The sequence below is a fragment of the Saimiri boliviensis genome, chromosome 6, assembly GCF_048565385.1.
Source record: "Saimiri boliviensis isolate mSaiBol1 chromosome 6, mSaiBol1.pri, whole genome shotgun sequence".
In the NCBI taxonomy this organism is placed as follows: domain Eukaryota; kingdom Metazoa; phylum Chordata; class Mammalia; order Primates; family Cebidae; genus Saimiri; species Saimiri boliviensis.
This window is the reverse complement of record NC_133454.1, coordinates 124,048,357-124,063,763: the sequence shown is the minus strand read 5'-3', so window position 1 is coordinate 124,063,763 and position 15,407 is coordinate 124,048,357. Positions and strand designations below refer to the sequence as shown.

General features: G+C 52.7%; 2 protein-coding genes across 28 annotated transcripts in view; one reads left to right on the top strand and one right to left on the bottom strand.

The window, feature by feature from the left end:
• NRXN2 (neurexin 2) overlaps positions 1–15,407 on the top strand; it is a 115,516-nt gene that overhangs the window by 56,608 nt on the left and 43,501 nt on the right. For 23 of the 27 annotated variants that reach the window (XM_039470729.2, XM_039470730.2, XM_039470731.2 and 20 more), the window contains 6 exons: positions 4,295–4,681; positions 4,901–5,104; positions 11,384–11,410; positions 12,923–13,042; positions 13,425–13,806; positions 14,429–14,619. In XM_039470729.2, the coding sequence (XP_039326663.1) occupies positions 4,295–4,681; positions 4,901–5,104; positions 11,384–11,410; positions 12,923–13,042; positions 13,425–13,806; positions 14,429–14,619 (1,311 nt within the window). The remainder of the gene's footprint in view (positions 1–4,294; positions 4,682–4,900; positions 5,105–11,383; positions 11,411–12,922; positions 13,043–13,424; positions 13,807–14,428; positions 14,620–15,407) is intronic. The other 4 variants (XM_039470727.2, XM_039470726.2, XM_039470724.2 and 1 more) reach the window with 1 other exon arrangement.
• On the bottom strand, positions 1,031–1,578 carry LOC101053258 (small ribosomal subunit protein eS10-like). Its single transcript, XM_039470740.2, has one exon. The coding sequence runs from the start codon at positions 1,570–1,572 to the stop codon at positions 1,078–1,080; it is 495 nt and encodes a 164-aa protein (XP_039326674.1). The 5' UTR covers positions 1,573–1,578; the 3' UTR covers positions 1,031–1,077.

The following is a 15,407-nucleotide window of genomic DNA, read 5'->3' as shown; positions in this document are numbered from 1 at the left end:
TTATCCAATTTAAGCACTTATCAGCGTCAGCTAAATTTTTGTGCTCCTCTGCCTGTCACTGAGCTGGACCTGTGAGTCTGGGTGGAATGACCGTTCCTCCCCATACATGAAGGAGGGGGCACTGTGGCTCCCGGGGAGTGACTGCTTCTCATGGACTTAGTGTTTCTTTCCTGTCCTTCCTCGAAGTGTTGCTGTCCCTCCCACTACCCCGGGGCTTTACGTTAAATGGTTTAGTCTCAGGGCAGCCCTAGGGATTCTTCACAGAGCCCTTTGCCCCTCGGGGTTTCCACCAGGTGTTCAGTAACTCCCTAGGTTGGAAATCTGCCCAAGCCTTGCAGGGCACTGCAGGGCTTCCAGTCCTCTGCTTTCAGGAAATGCTCCTGTTAGCTCACACCAATCCCGGGAGGCAGTGTCTGGACCAGGTCTGGCTGGTCCTTGGATTCTTGTCTTGACCAACTCTGGACATTTCTGACCACCCATTTCATATGTGCACACAAATACAGACTTGGGGCAGCTATTCCAAGAAAATTCTCTTAGATTTTTTCCCTGATTTTTTTTTCTATTTTTGTTTTTGCCATTGTGGTAAATTATACATAACAAAATTTACCATCCTTTCCTGCAGATCACATCGGACAGAGAATAAAATGAACAACAAAACAGCAAAAAAAAAATTGACCATCGTAACCATTTAATTTTTTTTTTTTGAGACGGAGTTTCGCTCTTGTTGCCCAGGCTGGAGTGCAGTGGCGTGGTCTTGGCTCACTGAAACCTCTGCCTCCTGGGTTCAAGCAATCCTCCTGCTTCAGCCTCCCAAGTAACTGGGATTATAGGTGTGTACCACCACGCCTGGCTAATATATATATATTTTTTGACTAGGGACAGGCTTTCACCATGTTCAGGCTGGTCTTGAACTCCTGACCTCAAGTGATCCATTTGCTTCAGCCCCCCAAAGTGCAGGGATTACAGGTGTGAGTCACTGTGCCTGGCCCATCATAACCATTTTTATTTTTATTTTTTAAAATTTTAAAAGTTTTTTTAGCTGTAAGTTCATTCAATGCAAAATAATTCTCTCCAATTTTACTGAGGTGGCTGACCATGTCCACGACCAAATCCACCTCTAAACTGGAATTTAGTTGCTGACCCAGCCCCAGCCTCGGCTTTCTTGTCGGCACCAGGTGGCACAGCACTCCGTCTGTAGGTATCTCTGTTGGCTTCCCCTCTTAGGAGTCTTGCAGGCAGCTCACCTTCCAGACTTTTAGGCCGAGGCCTGCCTGTCTCTGGATGGCTGCAGCGTAGGGTGGCAGGCACAATCTCTGGGGGCAGGTGAAGATAATGGAGATACTGGATACCCTCATTGGTAAGGTACCAGTAGAAATGTCTCCAGGCAAACTGTTCCTTTACGTAGCCTCGGGACTTGAGAGACTGCATGGCCTCCATGACATGAAGGTTGGGCACGTTCTTGTCTGCCAGCTCTGGGTGCTTAGGCATGTGGACATTCTTCTTGGCCACAGTGACTCCCTCCTTAAAAAGGAGCTCATAAATCGCAATCCAGTTCTTCTTAGGCATCAACATCTCAGCGGCTGTCTCATAACCATTTTTAAGTGTTCAGTTCAGTGATGTAAAGTACACTCACATTGTTGTGTAAATATCACTGGTAACTATCAGTTGTCTCCAGAACTTTTATCTTCCCAAACTGAAACTCTCGCCTATTAAACACTAACTCCCCATTCCCTCTTCTCTTAGCCCTTGGTACTCACCATTCTACTTTACTTCGGTTAAGTGGAATCATGTAGTATTTATCCCTTTGTATCTAGCTCTATTTCATTTTGCATAATGTCTTCTAGGTTCATCCATGTTGTAGCATGTGTCAGGATATCCTTCCTTTTTAGGGCCAAATAATGTTTCATTGTCTGTATATACACCTTGCATTTATCCATCCATCTGTTGATAGATGCTTGGGTTGTTCTTTTCCCTGTGCTGAGTGATCTTGGTGCAGAGACCTGTACTCACTATGGTTTCCTCTTGTTGATCCCCCATTATACACCCCTTTCCCTCCTCTTTCTGTCCCTCCCTCTTGCTTTTCCAGCATTTGGCTCATTTGTAGAGAGTCTTTTTGGGTTGTGTAGAACCCAGGAGGTCCTGCAGTAGGTGGGCAGAGCAGGCATGGGGGAATCTGGCTATAATTAGAGGTGTGGGTGATCAGGCAGGCCATGTTTGGTGGCCTGTTAGAGGAGAGGCCCACAGCCCGGGGAAGTAGGTTTAGAGTCAGGACCCTGGGTCATCTGACATCTTGTATGGAGAGAAATGCTAGGGACCATGTTACTAAAAGAGGACTCAGCTCTGGTTCAGGTGAGGGTTTTTTTTTCTTTTTTCTTTGTTTGTTTGTTTGTTTTTTGAAACAGAGTCTAGCTCTTGTCTCTCAGGCTGTAGTGCAGTGACATGATCTCAGATCACTGCAGCCTCCGCCTCCCAGGTTCAAGTAGTTCTCCTGACTCAGCCTCCTGAGTAGCTGCGATTATAGGCACCCACCACACCTGGCTAATTTTTGTATTTGTAGTAGAGACAGGGTTTCACCATGTTGGGCAGGCTGGTCTTGAACTCCTGACCTCAGGTAATCCACCTACTTTCGCCTCTGAGACTGCTGGAATTACAGATGTCAGCTGCCATGCCCAGCCTCAGGTGAAGCTTTGAGCAGAGGAGAACATGCCCTGAATTAGGGGCTATGTCTGTAGAGGAGGTCCCAGTTCCTCCCTCTTGGTTTCCCACCCCGTGCTCACACTGATTTCCTACTGCATTCTCCTCCCAAAGCTCCCTGTCAAATTCAGGCTTCATGTAGACCCAAACCCTCCTACTGCTCTTTAACCCTATGAAGTTAGGCAGAGTCTTTTTTTTTTTCTCCCTAACTAGGATGACTGCAGTGGGGTCTTGCAGTGAGGAGAGAGATTGGACTTAACTCTCACCCCTACCCCTTTTAAAGAGTTCTTTAAAACTTGAAAAAGGACAGAGGAAGGAATTAAAAAATACAAGTAAAATAAAGTTTCTAATGTATAGGTTTCTGTAGCTTAAGGTCTCAGTAAAGGCTGTGGAATTCCCATCTGATCCCAAGTCTTTTTTTCTACTTCTTATTTCTTTCTTTCTTTCTCTCTCTCCCTCTCTCTCTCTCTCTTTTTTTTTTTTTTTTTTGAGATGGAGTCTTGCTCTGTTGTCTATGCTGGAGTGCAGTGGCGTGATCTTGGCTCACTGCAGCCCCTGTCTCCTGGGTTCAAATGATTATTCTGCCTCAGCCTCCTCAGTAGCTGGGACTACAGTTGTGCACCACCACACCTGGCAAATTTTTTTTTTTTTTTTGGTATTTTTTTTTTTTTTTTTTAGTAGAGACCAAGTTTCACCATGTCGGCCAGGCTGATCTAGAACTCCTGATCTCAAGTGATCCATCCGCCTCAGCCTCCCAGAGTGCTGGGATTAAAGGCGTGAACCACTGTGCCCGGCCAAGCACCGTCTACTTCTGAAAAACTCTTCTGTGCCTGCCTCCTTTCTCCTCACTGCTGTCCTGCCCCACAGGCCTTGGAGCCAATCTGCTTGTGCACCTTGCTGGCCACAGAGTGGGCTCTTGGCTGAGGGGTGGAGAGTACTGGCTCTGAGTTCTTGCTGCCTGGACCATACTTTGGCTCTGTTCCTTCCCCACTGTGGCACTTTGGTGCTGTTTTTCGTCTACCATTTCAAAATGGGATCGTAAAGGACCAATTTTACAGAATTATTATGAGACTTAAGTGATATAATATATTTAAAGTGCTGGATGCCTGGCATCTAGTCATAAAAGCTTAATAAATGTTAGTGGGGGAAAAAAAAACTCCTTTGGATTAAAGATTTTCCAGTCCCTTCTGTTCCTTAAGGTTCTCTGCTTCCGGTTCCCAGTCTAAGGAACTGGCTGGCAGGAATGACCCAGTGAATGATCCAGCCCTTTCTGAGCTCAAGATTTGGGCATGCCCACTTTCTGCACATCCTCTGAGGATTTGCTGAGGTGGGGAGGAGGGGTGTGGACAGAGGCCCACAGCATTCTGTAGCTGGCCTGGGGCTGGGTCACACGAGCCTCTGAGCCTGGGGACTTTCGTCAAGCAGTGTCTACAGTGAGTGATGTTGAGCTTTTGGCCCAGGACTGCTGCTCCTCCTCCCGAGCCTGCTGCAGGGCTCAAGGTGGAGGGGCCCAGCTGGGATTGGGGGCCTCCTTGGCAGAATCAGGGTATCCCTTTCTGGCCTGTGGCTTTTCTCCATCCTGCCTTCCCTTGGTCCCCAGGCTCCATCTCAGTGAATAGTCGCAGCACGCCGTTCTTGGCCACCGGGGACAGCGAGATTCTGGACCTGGAGAGCGAGCTGTATCTGGGTGGTCTCCCTGAGGGGGGCCGGGTGGACCTGCCCCTGCCCCCAGAGGTGTGGACAGCAGCACTCCGGGCAGGCTACGTGGGCTGTGTGCGAGATCTCTTCATAGATGGGCGTAGCCGAGACCTCCGGGGCCTGGCCGAGGCTCAGGGAGCTGTGGGCGTCGCCCCCTTCTGCTCCCGGGAGACGTTGAAGCAGTGTGCATCTGCCCCCTGTCGAAATGGTGGTGTCTGTCGAGAAGGCTGGAACCGCTTCGTCTGTGACTGCATCGGGACTGGCTTTCTGGGGCGGGTCTGTGAGAGAGGTGAGGAGAGTCTTCATCCCAGGGGTCCCTGCTCCCCATCCCTGTGCTCCTTCTTCTCAGGGTGACTCCTACTTTCCATTCCTGTGCCCCCCTTCCTAGGGGAACCCCTCATAGATCTACCCTGGGCTTGTCACCCTTGTAATGATTCTCTGTTCTTCTCTCTCCCTCCCCTGGCCTCTGCTTGTCTTTCCCTTCCCTCTTCCCCGACTCCTGGGGTAGAGGCCACGGTCCTGAGCTACGATGGCTCCATGTACATGAAGATCATGCTGCCTAACGCCATGCACACAGAGGCTGAGGATGTGTCCCTGCGTTTCATGTCCCAGCGGGCCTACGGACTCATGATGGCCACCACTTCCAGGGAGTCTGCCGACACCCTGCGCCTGGAGCTGGATGGGGGGCAGATGAAGCTCACTGTCAACCTTGGTAACCACCCTGCTCTGTGCTTCCTGACCCCTCACCTGGCCTTGTCTCTGACTCATACCCGCCTCTGTCTGGAGAAGCTGGTGGTGGCACCAGCAAGAGGTGCCCTCAACAGGGTTTGGAGGTGGGGAGGTGCCAGCCTGGGTCAGAGACCCTGAGAGCTCTGTCCCTGGTGAGGACACACAGTGTAGGATGACACTCCATGCTCGATGACACTGTGAGGGGTGAGATCCAGAGTGTCTGGGGTGTGATAACCATCTTCCTAGGTCACTCATGTGGATCTTGGCAGCATCTGTCCTCCACACACACAGATGACACAGCTCATTTTTGGTCATTGGCTTATCCACTTGCCCATTCATTGATTCATTGATTTGAGAAGCACTTGCTGACGCCTACTGGGTGCTAAGCCTGAGCTCAGTGTGGTGGCAGATACAGAGATGAAGACCTCTTCCCTGCAAGCAGCTGCCCCCATCTGCTCTGCTCAGTCTAAAGAGTAGTCTGTGTGTTGGTGTGTGGAGGTGCACGTGTGTATACTAGATACACAGGTGTACAATCTTACCCTTTCTAGTGCCATGGGCTTTCACATTTGAGCCTCATGGCTGTCCTTTGAAGACACCAGATCACCAAACAGGCATCACTGTTCCTGTTTTATAGATTATGAAATTCATGTATTGACTTATTCAACATTACAAAGCTAGCGAAGGCAGAGGGAGGAGCCAGGACTCAACCTGGACCGTTTGCCTTCAAGTGCTGTGCTTTTCCCATTCCCTCAGACAGGGCTGCTGACCTTCCTCTTCAGGCCACTCATGCCCGCTCATGTCTCCACCCATGCCCAGGGCTGAGAACAGGCCTTGACTCCACCTTGCCTGGCAGTCCCCGAGGTGTCTACAAGGGCCAGACCATGAACCTGTTAGGTTCTCCTCAGGGGCTTCAGCTCTCCTGGTCAGGGCAAAAAGAAAACAGCCAGGTTCACTCATTTAGCTGATATTTATGGGACACCTTATAAATGTAGGTATGCTCCAAGCATGGGGCTCAGCTGTGAATAAACAGTTCCCACCATTTTGGAGCTTTCAGAGCAGGGGAACCCTGGAAGCGAGAGGTCCTAAGCTGTTAAGGCTGAGGTCAAATCTGTCCATTTCAGACTGGCCTCTAGAAACTTATAAAGGTGTAGCACCCAAAGACCTGCGATATGGGAAGTTTGCAGGCTATCTGGGTCACCTCTTGTGTCCTGGACCTAGAGGGGAAATAGGGCCCTTCTGAGCAGGTTAGAATCTTCGCCTGGAGAGAATACAGAGCTTTGAGATTCTAAATATTCATCTGGAGTCTCATTCTAACATTGGTCTCTAGGGCATTTGTCGGACAGACTGTGGTCTTTTGGGGGCCCATTGCCTTGTAAATATATTGATACTATTTCTTTTCTTTCCCCGTTTTGGCCACCTGGCCTTTGTATTCCTAGGACAAAGATTTGCTGAGAGAGGTAGGGGCTGGAGGTGGGGAGATGTGCAGGTGGCCAGGGCCTCAGAGTAGCTTGAAGGGTTCCCCACTGCTCTGTTTCTAACCCTGATCACAGCCTGTAGAGCGGGTGGTGTGCAGCAGCTCTGCAGGGGAAAGCAGGCTGGGAGACACTCTGTTCAGTGCTCCACAAGTCTGCATAATGCCCCTTTGCATCCCTGAAACTGTCACAAGAGGATGGCCCCAGCTAAGGACCCCAAAAGTGGCCCTGTACTTCCAGGTCTGCCCAGATCAGTGTATCCTGTGTGAGTCCCTCCTCCTTTGCCTGGGTATACGTGTGTTCTCTTTGCATCTAAGCATATGTCTTTGTGATTGCTGGGGACACAGCAGGAAAATCTGGGGCCTTGGATTTGCAGGGAAGGCAGATGCATTTTGCTTATTTGGACTGTCCTAGGCCCCTGAAAAGAAGCTTGTGTATCTTAATATTAGACAGGAATCAATGTCCTTTGTCAGGAAAACCTATCCTGTGGGCCCTTGGGACCCACCCCCTCCTCTCCATGGGCATACTTTTCTGTCTGTGCCATGTAAGTGCTCCGAAGTCAGAGAACAAGATGGACTCTTGGAAGACATATTGTGTTAAGAATAGGCTTCCCAGACTGTCACATAATAGGATTGTCCTCCCACCCATTTCTTACACCTGGCTGTGCCCCTGTCCCCATCTGTAGACATGTATGTGCTGAGATGCCATCTCTAGCATGGCTCCTGAAATCCATGACCAAAGGCTTGGTGCAAATGCATCTGTCTACAGATTCCTCCTGTGTAGGCACCATGGACACGCAGGGGGTCCCTACCCAGCCACCAAACCTTGGGTTGGGATGGGAAGAGCTCTGGGCTCGGGGCCAGAAGACCTGGGGCCTAACCTTGGTATCTTTTATTATTGGGTAAGTCATTTCCCATCTCTGAGTCTCTTTTTTAAAAAATCTTTAAAATGGAGATAAGAATCTTCACTCTGCCTATGTCTACAGTAGTTTTCAGGGTCAGATGGAAGAATGGGAATGAAACCGTTGTGCAGATGCAAGGCCCATAGTAGAGACCCACCCAGCCTTCTTGAAGGAAAACTATATTGGAATAGGGACCTGAGTTTGGAACCAGGCCTGGGGGCAGCTTCCACATAGCATGGCCAGGCTGAAATTGTCCTCTACTGGGTGTGCCCAAGTAGTAACCCCAGCAGTAGTGCCCAAACGTAAATTGACCCCGACACATGGGGTCCCATCTGTCACTGCAGCTGATAGGAAGCGTGCGGTGTAAAGAATCTCTGAGCTGCAAGGTGTCACCTCCTTCAGCCTCCCGACCCTCATGAATCACTTCAAGAGCCCCATTCTTGTCCCCTGCTGCTTACTCCCCAGGGCTTGCAGGGCCTCACAGATCGGCAGCAATACCAAGGCCCTAGGCCTGGGCTGGACTCACTGCTGGGGAATAGAGAGAAGCCTGGTGAGGCTTGGTCTCTGGCCTCATGATCTTATCCTGTAGAGAGGGAAGCCATTGCTCCAGGAGGCAGCTCTGCAGCTTCACAGGCACTCAGTGGATTGAAACAGACCCCGGGCTGGGCCTGAAGAGGGACCTGAAGTGCCAGCCTCAAGAGATGAGATATTTGCTAGATAAGAGAGGGCCAAAAAGGTGCTGCTGCCTCTTCCCAGGCAGAGGATCCGGAGGAACTGATCATGCCTCCTGTTCAGCTCTCCAGCCCCCACTATGTTTCCAAACACCGAGCAAGTTCCTTCTGCTGTCTGCAGCCCCTGAGTGGGGAAGTTGATCTCTGTCCCTAGAGGATGGTAAAGTCCCTTGGATTCTTTGCCCTGTTCCAGCATGGCCTGGGTCCCTCCCTGGAGGAGAGGAGAGGACAGGCCAGGCTGGGCACTATGCTCTATTAGGTGTGCCCCTGGGGTCCCAGCTGTCAGTGCAACTGACTTGAAGGGTGTGGTGTAATTAAAAAATCTCTGAGCTGCAAGGGGGTCATCTCCTTTAGCATCCCTCCCCACCCCATGAATCGCCCATGCATTCCCCACCAGTGGGAGGCCTCCAAGATGACCATTCTGATCCTTGAGTAGTTCTTTCTCAGTGTCTTTCTTACTGCCCTTCTGAAAGTCCCACTTGTTCTGAAATTCCCATTAGTTCTGCCCCCTGGAATCAAACAGAGAAATCTAACTGTCATTCATGTTTTAAATCAGGCTAAATACACATTATATCCCAAAGCCCTTTAATCCCTGGGGCCATAGGAGGGTGCATTACCTTCCCACCTGAGGCTGGTCAGTAATGATCAGGTGGGGCTGCTGGGAGCCAGGTCTGAAAGAGGGCTGTGACAGAGTGCATGCTGCCACCCTGTGATGTCACTTCTGAGACAGTGCCTGGGAGTCTTGGGCCCACTGTCTCCAACCCATAGGGCCTGGGCCAGGTGGGAGCCCAGGTGAGGTCGGTCTGGAAAGCCAGTGTTTTTTCCCTGGAGTCCTTTCCATGCAGACCACTTTCTCTCACCTCTCCAACACATGTTCATACTATGACCCTGCTGTCTTGTATCCAGCCAGATCTTCGTGGGTCTGTGCTACGAAGACCACTCACTTCTGCCTATTCCCTGCACTAGAGGCACAGGTCACTAGTTAACAGGTTACTAGTTAGTGCTCCCTAAACTTGGGTGAATGTGTATGTTGAAGGGGCTGGGCTTTTCCTGCTCACTCTGTCTCTGGCTTTCTTCTGGATGGGGCTGGCTTCCCTCTGGGTGCCCATCTTCAAGTTGTTTGCTCTCACAAATCCTACTGGAGCCAGTGCTTCTGAGTGTGGAATCTCTGCAGGGGTGGGCCTGGAGCTGACACCTCTTCTCTGGACAGATGGACCCCCTATTCCTGTTGCTCCCTTGCTGGGGAAGGGGAAGAATCAAGCTCTTTCCTCAGGCCTTTTCCCCAGTAGGGGACCTACTTGCCCTTCCAGCCTCCCCTTTTTTCTTTTTTGGACCCTTCATTGGTGAAGACTCTGCTGGCCCCGAGAGAGCCCCCGTGACCTGACTCCAGGGCCTGGCACCCTTCTGCCCTCACCTTGACAATCCTCCCCTTCCTCTTCTGTCCAGCCTTCCCTGTCCCCTCTGTGCAGCCACTCCTTCCTCTGCTCCTTGCTTTCTTCCTCTTTTCTTTCTGCGTCCTCTCACTGAGACTTCTCACTTCCCTCTGCGTCTGCCCTTTGACCTTTCTCTGCTCCTCCACTCCTCCCTTGGTGCCAGGCTGTGGCCCAGGGTCGCGGCTGCTCGCCTCCACTCTTCTGCTGTGGTTGACAACGCGTGTGGAGCTCAGCTGTACTGCCCGAGGGGCCATGGCCTTCAAAGCCACTGGGGCACCAGTTTACCTCCACTGCAGGAACCTTCAGGGGATGCCAGCTGCCCATCCCGTTTGCTTCCTGGGCTGTGGGGTAGAGAGAACCTATTTGGGGTGGAGCGACAGGAGGCCAGGGTACTGGGCCTGTCAATCGAGGACCAGGAAACTGCCCCTTCCTGAAAGGCAAAGCCAACCCAGTGTCCACCTGCTGCCCACTTCCTGCTCAGGATCCTACTGTTGTCCATTCCCTCAGCTCACATGGAGGGAAGCTGAGGCATGGAGAAAGGTGCTTTACCCAGGGTCACCTGGTGAGTTAGTGAGTGTTAGGATGGAGATGAGGATCCAGCTCCCCTGCCTCCCAGTAAAGGATTTCTGCAGCTCCAGCCAGCCCCTTCCCTCAGGCTGAGTCAGGTTTGGGATTTGATGGAGTGGGGCAGGCATCCTAAGGTCCTTAAATCTGGGCTTCATAAGACTCTGGTCCACTGTTCCCTCTGCAAGGGACTGGCTCCCACCTTTGGGTGTCTGTGTGGAGGCTGAAGCTGTGGGTTCACATAACCAGAGAGATGGCCAGAGGTTCCAGGGCCCTGGGCTGCAGGCTTTGCGTAGACGTGCTTTCTGACCAAATGGGGCCTTCCCAGCCCTGAAATCAGAGGATAGCAATTCCAGGACTGGGACAAGGGCAGGAAACATTGCTTATGGTGGCTACTTGTCCCCAACTGCTTTGTGTTCTCGGAGAAGTCATATTTTGGGGGCTACACTGTCTCCATCTGTGAGGACTTGGCTCCTCCCCAGGAAAGCAGGTTAATACTAGGTTCTCTTCATGGTGAAGGACTACCCCAATCCATCCCCAGTGGCAGCCTGGCATTTCCCAGGATAGGAAGGTGTGGAAGGAAGGTTCCTGTAGGGGTGGTGCTAACCCTTGTGGCTTTGGGAGGTGTATGGCCTTGGGAAGGGGGCCCTGGGGCAGACCCCTCCATTTAGCTCAGAGCCCAGAGAGAACAGGAAGTGACAAGTTACACCTGGGCTCTGAGGAGGGAGTTGTCCCAGAGCAGGGGATACAGGGACTCTGGCCCTCCCCACCCATCTCCCTCCCAGAGACTGGGGAGATGTGGGATTGGTCAAGCCCTCAGCCCCCATCGATCCCCTGTACGACTGGGATTCCCAAGGTGCCCGTCTCCCTCAGACATGAGAGGCCTGGTTCCCTCTAAGGAGGGGAACATAAGCCCTCTTCCCATCATCTGACTGCCCTGCCTTCCAGCTCTGGGGAGGGTTGGAGCCCTCTTGGGGGCAGGAGGGACAGGGGTCCAACTGAGGAAGGAAAGAGGGCACCTGGGCACGCGTGGTCCCCGGAAAGTGGCCCTGGGGGGAACCCCGCCTGCAGACACCCCTCCCTGTGAAGGATGTAAAAGAAAAAAACTTGTTCTACCTTTTTGTCTCCCCTTCCCCTCTGCCCGCCCCATGGCCCCCCCAGACTGCCTGCGCGTCGGCTGCGCACCCAGTAAGTGGCTTCCCTCTTCTTCTGCAGAGTCCCAAGGGGACTGGGATGCTGGACGCTGGGATTTAGGGAAGGAGTCTGGGAGGAGGAGAATTCTTGATTGCTGGCTCAAGTGGGGGTTGGGCCTTGGCTGTGGGGAGGGGCGTGGGCAGGGTTTGAGGTCAGATAGTTGTGGAACAGGAGGGACCAAACAAAGCAGAGCCAAGGAGAGCTGGGGGAGGGCCTGCAGTCAGGATATCCACTGGTTCTAGGAAGGGAGAGACCAGGACACCCTTTGCCCAAGTCAGCAGGAGGGTGGGGAGGAGGTAGAAAAGACTTGGGTAGCATCTGTGGCAGGATGCTCTGAGGTCCTACTGGCTGGCAGGGAGGAGCCTGAGAGGGAGTGGAATAGGTTGCTGCATCTCCAGAGGTGGCCACAAGGGGGAAGGCGAGGCACGTGGGAACAAAGATGAGGGTGGGAAAGGAGCTCCTGTGTCAGCTCAACTCAGCTCCTGTGTCAGCTGGAGTGTTTCTGCCAAATGGGGGCTCCTTCTGTGGTGACAGTGAGAGCTCTCAGCAGGGGTGAGATGGAGAGTGAGTGGGTGGACATTTCCAGGCATCCCAGTGCGCCTGGGCTCAATGCTATGTCTCAGGGTGTTTCTGCATGGTATGGCAGGGGAGCACATACACGTGGTAGACCCAGGCAGAGAGACTGTGTGTGCTGGGCACCCTGCTCTTCATGTGTGCGTGGCATGCTGTCTGTGCCCTGGAGTGAGCACTGGACGGCCAAGGGATGACCAGGGAGTGCTGCAAAGTCCAGCAGCATTGGAAAGCTAGTATGTTTTGTTTTAGACTCTGGAAGCTGATGATCCTGGTCTTGAGTAAATGGCCATAATTCCTAAGAAGCAGAACCTTCCCCTCCCTGGCCATCCTGCTTATTTATGGGCAATGCGTGTGGTGGCATAACCTGGTGTGTAGCATCAACCAGGCATGTATATGTAGAAAGGTCTCATTGGTCCCATTGTGGATGGAGAAGCCGGTGTCTGTGTGGAGGCTGAAGCTGTGGGTTCACATTTATATTTGGGTACTGTGTGAAGTTTTGAAAGTTTTAGGCCTGTGTTTATACACTGGGAATATAGCTTCCAGCCATACTTACTGAAGGCCCTTAGGAATCTGGGGGAAGAATATGTTGGTCTGTGGGCAGGGCCTCAGGGTACAACTCCAGAGGCACCATTCACTTAATATTCTATGTGCATGGCACCCTCTGAAGTCATGCAAAGGGCAGTCCTGGGAGTGTCTGGATATATGATTGGGGTATAAAAGCTCTGCATGTGCATGGACTCTGGGTGTGATGGGAGGCCATGAGTGTGTACTTATAGTCATGGGTGTGTGATGTAGACAAATATGAGTCATTGGTCACATATGTGTATATGCGTGGCATGTGTGGGTGTGGGGAGGCTGTGTGCCTGAGGTAATATAGGAAGCCACCTGTGAGCATGTATAGGTGTCCTACTCACTTCCCCATTGGTGCTGCAGGTAAAGGCCCTGAGACGCTGTTTGCGGGGCACAAGCTCAATGACAATGAGTGGCACACAGTGAGGGTGGTCCGGCGTGGCAAGAGCCTGCAGCTGTCTGTGGACAATGTGACTGTGGAGGGTAGGTGGTCTGGGCCCGGGGAGATAGACACATCTCCAGTGACCTATGCTTGGCCCTGTTCTACTTGGTGACCAGTGCCTGGGCTGCCGTTCCTAGAGCAGTGTTTTGGCAAGCTGCCTCTGCTATTTCTCCTTCAGGGGTGGTATGATATGGGCATCTGGACCCCAGGAACAATTTCAACTCCCTGGAGGCAGCATTCCCATGGCAGCATGTTAGCTCTTGACTGACGAGTCCTGCCGCTCCTCTTGGAGCTGTGCTTGCTGCTAGTGCCTAGCCGAGGACATCACGGGTGGCCATTCTGTGGAGGGGAGGCTCCTGGAATCCCAAGCCCCAGTCCTGCTCCAAATTCATGCCCCTCATCTTGTTCTCCTGTCCTGAGCAGGACAGATGGCCGGAGCCCATACACGGCTGGAGTTCCACAACATTGAGACGGGCATCATGACGGAGCGGCGGTTTATCTCTGTAGTGCCCTCCAACTTCATTGGGCACCTGAGTGGGTTGGTGTTCAACGGCCAGCCCTACATGGACCAGTGCAAGGATGGTGACATCACCTACTGCGAGCTCAATGCCCGCTTTGGTCTGCGTGCCATCGTGGCCGATCCTGTCACCTTCAAGAGTCGCAGCAGCTACCTGGCACTCGCCACGCTCCAAGCCTATGCTTCCATGCATCTCTTCTTCCAGTTCAAGACCACAGCCCCTGATGGTCTTCTCCTGTTCAACTCAGGCAACGGCAATGACTTCATTGTCATCGAGCTGGTCAAGGGGTGAGGGGCTGGGCATTGCACTGCTGTCAAGGAAGTGGCCCCCTCCCCCTGCTGAACCAGATACAGCTCCCCTAGCTACTGGCTGAGGTGTCCAATCCTCCAGATTGCAAGTCAAGATTCAGGTCCCCAACCATAAGTCGAGAGGCTCCCTCTTCAGCTAAGATGGAGAAGAAGCACCCGCCACCTCCACTCTGCTGATTCCCCAGCTACTTCCTTGCCAGAGTTTCCAGTTATATCCATTCTCTGTCCACTGTCACCTTCTCTACAAGCAGAAGTCAGTCTTGCCCCTCTCTTGCCTTAGGGGACCCCACCCCAGAGCAGCCCAGTCCCTGCCTCCAGAGGATCCTGCTGACCCGCAAACCTCTCCCTTCTAGCTCCTCTTCTGAGCTTGTGTCACAAGAGCCAGCTCCTTGGTGGCCCTCCTTCCTCACATTCTCTCCATGACAGGACCTCACACTATAGCCCTCTTGCCATTGGTTTTGGTCCCTCTCCTGTGGGGTCTCCCTCTTAATCCCTTCTTCCCATGGCACCTAGGACCCCTGCCAGCCATAGCTCCTCCTCACCCCACCTTCCCAGCATCACCCCCACCCTGACCCAGTGTCTCCTCCCTACTGTGGGGCAGGTACATCCACTACGTGTTTGACCTGGGGAATGGCCCGTCCTTGATGAAGGGGAACTCAGACAAACCAGTCAATGACAACCAGTGGCACAACGTGGTGGTGTCCAGGGACCCAGGCAACGTGCACACGCTCAAGATTGACTCCCGCACTGTCACGCAGCACTCCAATGGCGCCCGAAACCTCGATCTCAAAGGTGGGGCTGGGGCCTCTGGAGAAGGCCTGGCCCTAGCCCAGATACCCCTCACCCCAGTGAAATCACCCCATTTCTGGGATGCTGCTTCTGTCGGTTCCCTGTCCCTAGTTTCCGCCTCTCTTTCCCCGTCTCCATTATGTCCTGCCTGACATTTTCCTGTCCAAGTTCTGCTTGGCTCTTTTGTGAGTCTGCATCTCACCCCTGAAAGCCTGGTTGCAGGATGTGTCTCACAGGGTGCTTGGTGGCCTCATTCCAGAGCTAGGAGTAGGGAGCCTGGGACCTCCAAGGACCTCCAAGGTTGAGAAGCCTACGTTGGTTGAGGGCTGGAGTCAGAATAGGGAGCTTAACATCCCCCTGGGTGAGGTAGACGATACGGGGCAGAGGACATAGTAGGAGTTAGAGTCCCTAGGCACCTGTCGGGCATTGGCTGGCCTAGCCTGGGGACATTTTTTACCCAGGCTTCCGTGCTGTGCTCAGGGTCACACCAGGGTGCCACATTCCCCAGGGCCTCTTCAGTGGTCATTGAAGCAGTCATTGGCTGCCCCCAGAATGGCTGGCTGAGAAATCAGGGAAGACGAGGGTGAGCTAAGGCCTGAGCATTGGGACAGGAAAGATGAGGCCTGCAGCTTCTCCAGAGCTCACTGAGGGCAATGTGATCTACCTTCTTGCACATGCCCAAAGCAGCCTTCAGCCCCATAGGAACCCCTGGGCGTCAGTTTGACTCAAACTGTCAGAGCTTGGGGAGGGTCCTCAGAGACCATGGAATTCACTGCCCTACTCCCCCAGAT

What these genes read in the sequence shown, in the direction of transcription:
- LOC101053258 (XM_039470740.2), bottom strand. Translation starts at nt 1,572, where the DNA reads ATGTTGATGCCTAAGAAGAACTGGATTGCGATTTATGAGCTCCTTTTT.